The 12,126-nt window shown below is 46.1% G+C and overlaps 1 protein-coding gene across 6 annotated transcripts in view; it reads right to left on the reverse strand.

Moving 5' to 3' along the window:
* LOC126989514 (uncharacterized) overlaps nt 1–8,496 on the reverse strand; it is a 32,004-nt gene extending 23,508 nt beyond the window's left edge. For 4 of the 6 annotated variants that reach the window (XR_007743399.1, XR_007743403.1, XR_007743401.1 and 1 more), the window contains exons 1-2: nt 8,233–8,494; nt 4,401–4,705 (exon numbers count right to left, since the gene is read on the reverse strand). Coding sequence is in view for 1 of the 6 variants with exons in the window: in XM_050848091.1 (XP_050704048.1) it covers nt 4,401–4,593 (193 nt within the window). In the remaining 5 variants the exon portion in view is untranslated. Of the gene's footprint in view, nt 1–4,400; nt 4,706–8,232 lie in introns of all 6 variants that reach the window. The other 2 variants (XR_007743400.1, XR_007743402.1) reach the window with 2 other exon arrangements.
* Between the last annotated feature and the right edge of the window lie 3,630 nt (nt 8,497–12,126).

A 12,126-nucleotide genomic window follows, 5' to 3' on the forward strand; every position in this document is an offset into this window, starting at 1 on the left:
TGCTTCCTATTGCTAAGCCACGCCTTGACCCAGTTCAAAACTTTACCCTCTACTCCGTGAGCCTGTAATTTAAGCAACAGTCGTTGATGAGGAACTTTGTCAAACAATCCCTATACTGTCCAAACCCCTTGTGCAAGAGTTAACCAGCATCTTCACTCTTTCATCCCTCACGCTGATAAACTCTGGAACAATCTTCCTTCATCTGTATTTCCTCCTGCCTACGACTTGAACTCTTTCAAGAGGAGGGTATCAGGACACCTCCTCCCGAAATTAACCTCTGATTTTGGACACTTCTTTAACCTCTGTTCGGGAGCAGTGGTAGCAGGCCTTTTTCTTTATTTTCTTTGCGCCCTTGAGCGTCTCTCCTTAGCTATAAAAAAAAAAAAAAAAAAATCCAGCCAAATTGTGGAGTCCATTTGGGCGGTGGACGTGAATTCAGCCCACACGGATTCAGCCCATGGAATTCAGCCCACGAGATTCAGCCACGGAATTCAGCCCACGCGGAGTTCAGTCCACACGGATTCAGCCAAGAATTCAGCCCACGCGGGATTCAGCCCACACGGATTCAGCCACAGGATTCCGCCCACGGAATTCAGCCCACGGAATTCAGCCCACACGGAATTCAGCCCACATGGGATTCAGCCCACGCGGGATTCAGCCCACGCATGATTCAGCCCACACGGATTCAGCCCACATGAGATTCAGCCCACACGGGATTCAGCCCACGCGGGATGCAGCCACAGGATTCAGCCACACGGATTCAGCCCTCGGAATTGCGAATGTGAACACACCCTCTCTCTCATCACGTATATATATATATATATATATATATATATATATATATATATATATATATATATATATATATATATATATATATATATATATATATAAAGGTTTGCTATAGTGCTCAACCTCCTCGTGGTGCAAGCTGGGTTCGGCGAATAGAGCACTAACTACTGTAAAATAATGAATAGTCAAAAGAATAATATTGCTTTAAGTTATTTACTTTTCTTTTCTAAAATCCGTTCAGTAGAAATGGTCATATTTCTAAGGGTTCCATGTCAATTAAACCCCTATTCAACTCAACAGTGTGGGCCCGTGAGTTAAGTCCCGTGTGGGCTGAATCCTGTGTGGGCTGAATCCCGTGGCCTGAATCCCGTGTGGGCTGAATCCCGTGGCCTGAATCCCGTGTGGGCTGAATCCCGTGTGGCTGAATTCAGTGGGCTGAACTCGTGTGGCTGAATCCTGTGGACTGAACCCGCGTGGGCTGAACCTGGGGCTGATCCTGCGGGCTGAATTCCATGGGTTGAACTGCGTGGCTGAATTCCGCGTGGGCTGAACTCGTCCCGTGGCTGAATTCCGTGGGCTGAATCCGTGTGGGCTACCTGTGTGGGCTGAATTCCGTGGGCAGAATCCCGTGGGCTGAATCCCTGTGTGGGCTGAATTCCGTGGGCTGATCCGTGTGGGCTGAATTCGTGGGCTGAATTCCGTGGGCTGAATCCCGTGCGGCTGAATACAATGGAACCCATTTGGGCTCCTCCTTCTCCCTCTGCTCTGACAGCCAACACCTGTCTCTTGCTCTCATGTAAGGCAAAGGTAACATAGGAGAGGAAGGGACAGGTGTTGGGACTGTGTGGCAGAGCGGAGGGAGAATGGACTCTGGAGCCTGTCCAAACGGACCCGACAATTTGGTTGGACTCTAGGGATGTACCGACACCAAAATTTTGACCAATACTGATACCCCAATATTTGACCGATAGCGATACCTGTGCACTGATTAAATTTTTATACAACAACTCCAGCCGCTAAAGGGCAACATCAAATGTTAAGAAAAAAAGACCCACTACTCGTTGCTCCACCATACAAGGAAGTGCAACACACACCCCATGAGTTTCGACAAGGGGCGAGAGGAGGCGCCTCATGAGGTCTACTTGACTCAACTAGGTTAGCTTTATTAATTGCACACACATTTTGGGCAGAAGACTGTGAAGAGATCCCAGACCCTGGCAGCGTGCTCCGCTGGGAGCGACAATCTGACCGACTGGAGGCAGCCAATTGAGGCAAGTGAGGTGGAGTGGAGGGGCTCCGCCAATCCCGCGCCGAAGCTACTAAACCTGTGTATTGTACGCGTCCGCAGCCAAAGGCTACACTGTACTAAGTATTATACACAGTACCCTCTAGAGTTTCGCGCTTGTTTCATTCCGAAGTTATGGCGCTAAACTCGAGGATCGCGAAACTCGAGGTATTGAAATCCATGTAAGAGCGCTTTTTTTTTTTTTTTTACTTTACCTCCTTGTTATCACAATTTTTCGACTTTACTCCTTGTTATCTCAAAATACGTACCTTGGTAATAGGCAGAAAATGGGAAGTGAGAACAGGTTGTTTTAAGCCGCAGTTGAAGGCTGTCTCACAATTCTGGCAGTTCTGAAACTCTGAATACACGCTTGTGATCCACGTGGTGTTGTCTGCTAAAGTAAGGGTGATCGCTCGCGGTCACCCGTGGACAGTTGGACAAACCTATATTTTTCTGGTAGTTTTCTGTGTTGTGAAATAATCTGCTAACTCTTTATGTTAAAAAATTATTAATCACTCATATCATGATTGACTTTTCAATGCCTATTGAATGTAAACTGCTGCCGCCACCGCAAAATAACTCCCAGAGAGGCTCAACTTGCTTACAGTTGCCATATTTCCATCAGCGCACACAAAGATCACACCCGGACATACTAGAAAAAAACCAGGCAAATTAATACTTTTAATGCGTATTCCCACACGTGTGGTGGACACAGAATTACTAATTTCATTGAGGGAGATATTTCTCACAACACCGGCGATGTAGTGGACGTTCTTCTTCTTTAACCTGTAATGCTTAGTATCGCATCCTAGGTCCTCCTTCTCCACAACATGCACTTAGGGTCGCTTTCACAGTCATTTTGTTTGCTTTGGTCGTTAACCATGGCGGCGATCGCCGCTATAGTATTTCCGCGTGAAGCTGGTCGATGGGCAGTGGTGGCTGCAGGGTTAGCCCAGCACCGCACTAACCAAACACTTTCAGCATCTCTCGCCTCGTGTGCAGCCGCCACTACCCCATCGGCCAGTTTCACGTGAAATACTAAGCGACGTCACAACATTACCAGATTGTCGTACTCAGCCGATTATATTTCCCGACATCTTACCCCTAAACTGTCTTCTGGGCTCCAATAACGAAACTCATTTATAGTTATCGTTAAAAGAGTTAGATGTTTCCTGGCAATAGTTAGGCGTCAGAAACCGATAAATACTATGCTTGAGTACAACAATCTGGCAACGGTGAGCGGCGATCGGCGCCATTGGTAACGATCAAAACAAATAAAGTGACTGTGAAAGCAGCCCTAAGTTACTTAACAGTGCGCACTTATACACTTCACCCTGAGCTTAGGTGTTTTTCTGTCCTTTTCTCTCGCTGATTTTGCTGTTCTATGCCCTTTTGCTACTTTTCACTATTACTTTTCACCGTCGCTGCCATGCATTACAGGTCAGAAGAAGAAGAGGAAACAACACCGGGAGATCTACAATTTTCATTGACTGGAGAAAAAGTTTTCTGGACTGTGGTTCCCCAGCACGGGGTGTTCTCTTATCTTGTTAGTCAAGTAGTAAGCAAAGCAGCTCTGCCAGTCCAATTTACGAGTCTCTTGGTGGGCCATCTTCCACTGCTCCTCAGCCACTGCCGTCGTCTGTTTGTTTACATGCAGCCGTGAGGTACCCACGTACCCACGCTCGTACTCACAACCGTTTTCCATTCGTAAGGACAACCAACAACTTGCTCCCGGTTGGGCACACAGGCAACCGTGGTTGCCCATAGCCCCAATGGTTGGACACCGCCTTTTAAGGCAGCACGCATGACGCCGACGGTAGGTAGACGTGACCCGTATATTTCAGAGCAACGCAAAATTCGTGGCGGTAATGCACGAAACTCGTGATGGTAAGAATTTAGGATTAAGCGTTAAACTAGAGGATCGCGAAACTCGGATAGCGCGAAACTCAAGAGGGTACTGTGCTTGTATTGAAAGTAATATGAATCATATTGTTTAAAGTGATGAAAATTAAATCGCGGTAAATTCCAAACTATGTAGTATCATGATCCTAGATAATTACATTTTTCTAATATTTTTTCAGTAAATTAGAAAATCCAATTTCTATTGAACAAAATTATATTTGTAACGAGTGACATGCGACGTACAAAACTAGTTCAGGTATCGGTATCAGCAGAAAATCAGCCGATACCAATACTCATATAATGTGCCGATACCAATATTCATAAAATGTGCCGATACCACCGATACCAATACATCAGCACATCCCTAGTAAAAAGTGGCCAAACGAGAGGTCAGAGTGCTTAAGAATACTGGCTTGCTTACCTGCCTTGCCCTGCGCCTCGGCAAGGGTTGTGCGCATCTTCTCCAGCAGCATGAAGGCCTGCCTCTGGTCACCTTGGCTGGGGCTTCTCATCAGATGCCTCCACTCTGCAGATTTCATTCTTGGCGGCTCCCTGCGCGGCCGTCCTCCACAGGGTGGGGTCACACGCCTCCCTGAACCGTGACGCCTCCTCATCTGAGCTGCTGGAGCCAGACGTGGTCCTCGGCAACACAGCTTCTTAGTCTTCTTGAGGGCTCTATCACTGTGAGCGGCCTGGCAGGTGCTTACTCTCCCCTACACTGCACACCTGGGGACAAGCATTGCACTGAATGACACACCCAGAGAAATACCCCATCCCTCTCTCCTTGGCCCCACTGTGATACCTTACTAGATTTACATACTTGGCTTCTCTTATTTCAACAACACATCAGAGCTTGACACTTTTTGCTCGGACAAAACGTACTCTTCAGCTTCTTTTCCTACTATTGTCCATGGAAATGGCTGAACGGGAGTCAAGTGGAGGAATGCTCCTGTTATGTGGCGTTAGGTCTAATTAGATTATTATTATTATTATTATTATTATTATTATTATTATTATTATCATTATTATTATTATTATCATCATTATTACCGAGATTCATGAAAGGGCTCCGATTATCTAACCTAATCAAAACAAACACCTACCTAATATAACCTAACTTGACCAAACCTAACTAAAGCATATCTAACATAACTATGACCTAATTAACCTAGCCCCCCAAGCTGCCATGTGCTAGGCCGCACTCTTATACTTTATACTGTTATAAATCAATATTTTGCAGTTTCTTAAGTTTTCTGTAGGGTATTAACCCTTTCACGCACCAAAAGTTTAATAAGTTTCTCTTTCCACTGCGACATCCGTCTGGGGCTCCCCAGGGGGCTTTGCGGAATGGCCTGACTGTGCGGCGAAAAAAAAATTCATGTCATCAATTTCAGCCACGGGTATTCTTTTTTCCTGGCATTATTATACATCGTTCATTTTGGAAGAGATTCTGCCTTATGAAGGAAAAAATATCAAGAAATGCAAATAAATAGCAAAGTTTACCAACTTCGAAAAAAAAAATTGATTAAAGAAAAATAATAAATGCTTACGTTCATCACCTCGTAGCTCAAAACTTTTGGAGACGACTTTTTATGATTTATATGCCAATAAAAGAGGATTATTTTTATGAGGATTCCAACGCTATTATTGGAATTTTCATACGACCAGTAATTCTTGAGAAAATGGAGGAAAACTTTATTTTTCTATCTCTTCTGTTCTCTCCAGTAGAAGAAACAGCCAAGGGCAGCAAACACAACACAACGGGCAGGTCAAGGCGGTCAAAACAGAAGTCAATTTTGTCTGGAATAGAGTTTTGATAATAATAACAGACATAACTATTAGCGCACCGCACTTATTTGCTGTCTGGAACAACTTCGCCAGACGCAATAATAATCATAATAAATAACACTAAGTCTCTCCCCGACACTCTCTGCTGGAGTTTGTTTTTACTGTTTCCACCATCACCATCATAATCATCATCATGCTCTGTACAAATGTGTCTCAAATTCTCTTTACTTGATAGTTTCTTAGCCAGATTTTCTAATATAACAGTTACTTGTCCCTAGGAAAATAAAACAAAATATCGTATCACGGCATGATCACTTTACATTGGAAGTAAGAATAAATTTCATCAAACTGTAATCCAGCCTTACCAGGCTCCAGAGACAATTTAAAGGGGCAACAGTCCGCGCTCACAGGCTGCCTGCTGAGAGGCAGCTCAGCCACGGGCAATTATCACATCAAATCCAAAGGCACGAGAGAGTTGACCATTAGTTTATTTTATAGGTCTAGCTTGAATCTTTGTTTCAAAAAATTTTGATGCAATTTTGAACGATACTTTATTTTTGGCGAATTTTTAAAAAGTTTTTTGACGCGTTTCGAGTCAAAAGCTCAGATGCAGACGATTCCATTTTGACGGGAATGACATCACGGTGCGTGAAAGGATTAATTACTGCACTGCACTAGAGTATATAATACCGTACAACACATAATATAATGTAAGAATTAGCCTCATGCGAGATGGCTGCCCTTATTTCCATATCAGCCTCCATCCCACATGAGGCTAACTCTGACATTATGTGTTGTATCATTACTCTCAATGCAGTGCAGTAACTACTAACTAATGACTTTTGGAAAATTGAATACCAAAATAATGATGTATAAAGTTAATGACCGCAGCCTAGCTCATCGTATTTTGGCAGCGGAGGGTCAGGTTAGATTATATTAGATTCTGATTTATCAAATTTGTTAAGTTCAATTGTTTACAATAAATATGTGATACACCATTGCTGACCATGGCAGAAGAGGAAGCGACGGTCATCATCATATTTTACGAGAGGGCTGCCTTTAGTGCCATATTAGCAGAAAAATTACACTAACACTAAGGAGCGGCAATAAAGGAAATGTTGGCTGTTGTTGAAAAAGGGTCAGCCACCTCTTGCTGTGTTAAATTACATTATGGATGCTTTTTTTGTCCCTGAATGCAATGCAGTAAAGAATGACTTTCAGTTATTAGAAGAAATTTTGATATAACAATGCAAAACATGAAAACACAGGGGGGGGGGCGTTAGGTAGGTTGTTAAATTAGATTAGTTTAACATGTTTAGTGCAGCGCGGCTGACTACCCTTCACCCTTCACATATTCCAGAGTATAAAATATGGATAGACGGATGTTCTACAGCCACTCCGCGTCATCTGCAGAGAATGACAATGACCCCGATGATGATGCAAGTTTGGATGATTCATCTGATTCAACCTCCAGGACAGAAATGATATCAGTAATGAAGGCAGCAAGGTGGCTTCAAAGATAGCATAAAAGGTGTCCACTTTGTCAGGTGTGTGAGGAAAACCCATACATGTGTGTCTCATGTTTTGCCACCAAGCATGCTTGAAATGGAACTGGCATTGTATAGCTTATAAATTATTTACCCCAAACACACAACACATACCATGCCAAACAACCTGTACTGCTGGCCGGGCTTCATATAACCAGCCACCTAAAACATTAAAGAAACAACTCCCTAGTAGAACACACGCCCCACCTTGACTCTCACCACACACCTGTACACCCAACACCTGCCCCAACACTCTCACAGCCCCCAACACCTGCCCCAACACTCACACAGCCCCCAACACCTGCCCCAACACTCTCACAGCCCCACAACACCTGCCCCAACACTCACACAGCCCCCAACACCTGCCCCAACACTCTCACAGCCCCACAACACCTGCCCCAACACTCACACAGCCCCCAACACCTGCCCCAACACTAACACAACCCCCAACACCTGCCCCAACACTCACACAGCCCCCAACACCTGCCCCAACACTCTCACAGCCCCCAACACCTGCCCCAACACTCACACAGCCCCCAACACCTACCCCACCACTAACCCAGCCCCAAAAACCTGCCCCAAAAATAACACATCACCCAACACCTGCCCCAACACTCACACAGCCCCCAACACCTGCCCCAACACTCACACAGCCCCCAACACCTGCCCCAACACTCACACAGCCCCCAACACCTGCCCCAACACTCACACAGCCCCCAACACCTGCCCCAACACCTGCCCCAACACTCACACAGCCATGCGACACACTGCCCCGGCGGCCGAGAGGTAAACAAACACCTTTTTCCCTCCTCAACGCCTTTAGCGGTTTACTTAAGGGCTGCCATTGTCTGTGAAGTCTCGTACGCAGCTGCTGAAGGCTGGAGCACTGTAGCAATACTCGGATATAGCGTAAAATACCTGCAATGATGAGGATGCCGGATTCAAGATAGTAGTAGTAGTAGTAGTAGTAGTAGTCGGTCGGGAGCGGAGTTTTGCCTTTGTAACGGCACTCCCTGATGTGTCTGCTGTCTGGGTCTATTGTTTTCCTTTTTCTTTCATTCTTTTTTCTCTTATTGTCCAAAACTTGTGTACTGTTGTTTTCGTTTGTTCGGTGTGTTCATTTTCAAATAAAAAATTTCCAATGGTGTCGTCCTCTTCTTCCTCGTACGTAAGGCTGTTGCAGCCTCGCGCACAATACTGTTATGCCGGACGTGTTACTTGGGTTCCGTGTCGCCGTCAGGAGACTCCGTGGGAGGGAGATATGTAAACACTTTGCACAGCTTCTGTAGTTTAATATTCTTCCTTAGTAGTACACTTCACTTTGACTCTTCACAATTACCACTAGCTTACTATGACTGGGACTCGGACTCCTCTCGCCCTCTTCTCCTATATACATCCAGAACAGTACAGTCTAGAATGTTACAGTATATTTTAGATCATACAAGATCATGTAGCAAAAGTATGTGCGAGTTGGCAACACTTCCCGCCTGGCGCCTGGCCGGACGAGGCTTTCGGCCATATTCTCAGTGAAGCTCTTCCCTCTTCGTCGAAGCGTCTCTTAGAGAGTGTGTTTCCGTTGAAGGGTATGCCCAGTTCCTAACCTTCGAAACAATCTTTCCGTCCTAACTGTGTTGACTGATCCAGAAGTGAGAAATGATTTATTTAGAAACGTTAAAGAATTGGCCAAGGATGACAACTTGAAGAACTTTAGAGTGGCCTATGACTTAACCAGGAGGGAAAGACAATAGGATCAGGACTTGTTGAAAAAAGCAAAAAACTTAACGGAGACAGGGAAGGGGAAGCATGTGGTCAGAGGTCCACCCTGGAACAGAAGAGTTGTCTGTGCCTTTTTCGGCACTCTATGATATATTGATTTTTGAGTAGCATAAAAAAATAACCTAGTGTATTAATTTTCATGACCTAAGTATGAAATCTCATCACTGAAGATATTTCATACCCCGAAGTTTTTTATATAACACCGGGCCACGCATGCGCAGTAAGGAGACAACATTTTTTTTCTGAGAGGCGGAAAAGAAGTAGCGATTATCGCTAGTTTGGTTACAAAAGTAACGAAGATACCAATATATATTTATATAAGTAGCGGATGGTCGATAATCCGATTTTGTTATAGGGGTTAAATTATCGCGATAACTTATCGCGATAGCCCAGCTATGGAAATGAGTAATAATAATGAAGAGTTATCAGAGTGATGCTTAGCAAATACAATTAAAAAAAAATAGTGTTAGTCATTAGAGTGGGTTGGGTGTGATTCTAGAGTTTTATCAATGCAGGTAAGGCACACCCAAAAGCTACCTTCTGTTCATCTAAAATTTTGTAACACGTCCAGCCAATGAGACTGAAGTATTCATTGTGAGTCTGTTATAGCAGCTAGAGCCCTGAGGGGGAGATCAAATCTAATAATTTTGGTCATAAGGGCGACGTACAGCTCCCCTCATCAGCTTGGATGTCGATGGGCCCGAGGCGAAGGGTTGCTCCAGTCCTTGTAGCTGTGTCTCTCTCACAATGATTTCCATATCAGGACAGCAGGAGGGCAGTTATGACAGCAAGACACACACACTGCATGTCTGGCACAAGCCTGACCAATGAGAGGGTTTCCTCCCAAGACGAAAAAAGAAAAGTTAGCACAACTCTATCTTCTCAGCGGGCTTGCAGGAAATTCATAAATTTTGTATCCCCTCTGTGGCCTGTTGCTACAGCCAAAGGCAAGGCTACAAGGAGTTGCCACATTAAAAAGCAGCCAAATCCGCTTCCAAAATAGGTAAAATTATGTTTTTAATATCTCGCAGTGTTCGATGGGCCACTAAAAGCGCCCAGAAGCTTTATACACAGGGCCGCCAATGTTGGTTCTCTCTCTATCAAGGGACTCTACCCTGGCCTGGCACTCCTCCAGGGCTTTAAGACCATCACAGGTGCCAGCTGGTTCATGCCACGCCGCCGTCACCTCACCGCTGCCAGCCTTATCCCCACAGGCCATTACTCCTTCCTCCACCCTGACGGCCAGACACACACACCCACCCCAGGCCATTACTCCTTCCTCCACCCTGACAGCCAGACACACACACCCACCCCAGGCCATTACTCCTTCCTCCACCCTGACGGCCAGACACACCCACCCACCCCAGGTCACACCCCAGACAACATAAACACTCTGCTGCACTGCTATCAAGCCTTTACCAGCATAACTAACCCCTCGCTGAAGACTGTAGCCTGAAGATTTCTTACCAGGTCACACCCCAGGCTACTTAAACACTCTGCTGCACTGCTATCAAGCCTTTACCAGCATAACTAACCCCTTGCTGAAGACTCTGGCCTGAAGACTTGTGGCTCAGGTCACACCCCAGGCTTGTTAAACACTCTGCTGCACTGCTATCAAGCCTTTACCAGCATAACTAACCCCTCGCTGAAGACTCTGGCCTGAAGACTTGTGGCTCGGTCACACCCCAGGCTACTTAAACACTCTGCTGCACTGCTATCAAACCTTTACCAGCATAACTAACCCCTCGCTGAAGACTGTGGCCTGAAGACTTCTTACCAGGTCACACCCCAGGCTACTTAAACACTCTGCTGCACTGCTATCAAACCTTTACCAGCATAACTAACCCCTCGCTGAAGACTGTGGCCTGAAGACTTCTTACCAGGTCACACCCCAGGCTACTTAAACACTCTGCTGCACTGCTATCAAACCTTTACCAGCATAACTAACCCCTCGCTGAAGACACTGGCCTGAAGACTTCTTACCAGGTCACACCCCAGGCTACTTAATAGAAGACCCACCCTTCAGGAACTTAACGACTCAAGGCTGGAGGCTGCAGAACGCTTAGCCTCAGACATTACTATTATTTCCGATTGGGGCAAGAAGAACCTGGTGTCCTTCAACGCCTCAAAAACACAGTTTCTCCACCTATCCACTCGACACAATCTTCCAAACAACTATCCCCTATTCTTTGACAACACCCAGCTATCACCTTCCTCAACACTAAACATACTCGGTCTATCCTTAACTCAAAATCTCAACTGGAAACTTCATATCTCATCTCTTACTAAATCAGCTTCCTCGAGGCTGGGCGTTCTGTACCGTCTCCGCCAGTTCTTCTTCTTCTTCTTGGGTGGTTTTATGGGGCTAGTTAGGCTGTGGGGCCACAGCCTCTAGAGCCCCGTCAGTGGTAGTTGGTATCAGGTTTTTGTTTGTCGTTCTGTCACCAGGGTGGAGTTAGATTCTGTCGAGTTGCCCCGACTTCTGCAGGAAGGTTTGCGTACACTTGATGACTTGGAAGGCTGTGTTGGGGTTGAGGGCGTCGCTGCCCAGCAGGTCCTCTAGGGTTGGCCTGTGGATGTGGAGGCTGGTTAGGGATGCTTTGAGGTTGGTGCGGAGGGAGTAGAATCTCGGGCAGTGGAGGAGGAGGTGTTCTGGTGTGTCGGGTTGTGTGGGGCACCATGGGCAGTGTGGGTCCTGGACCATGTTCAAGCGGTGCAGGTGAGCGTTGAGGCGGGTGTGGCCAATCCTCAGGCGGGTGATGGCCTTGTCGAGGGGACGACTGGGGGAGTAGGTCCGCCAGTGCTGGGCAGGGGTGTGTCTGTATCGTCCAAGGGTGAGCTGTCTGAGGTCAACTGTTAGTCTGGTGGTCCAGTGTCTGTTGGAGGACTGTCGGAGGTGGGTCAGTAGGTCACTGTGGTCTGGTGGTCTATCTATTGGCTGGGGGTGTGAGTGTGCCAGGTTGGCCGCTTGGTCCACCACGGTGTTGCCCGCGATGCCAATATGGGAAGGGACCCACTGAAGGTGGACCCGTCTGC

Source organism: Eriocheir sinensis, unplaced genomic scaffold (genome assembly GCF_024679095.1).
Source record: "Eriocheir sinensis breed Jianghai 21 unplaced genomic scaffold, ASM2467909v1 Scaffold12, whole genome shotgun sequence".
Classification (NCBI taxonomy): Eukaryota; Metazoa; Arthropoda; class Malacostraca; order Decapoda; family Varunidae; genus Eriocheir; species Eriocheir sinensis.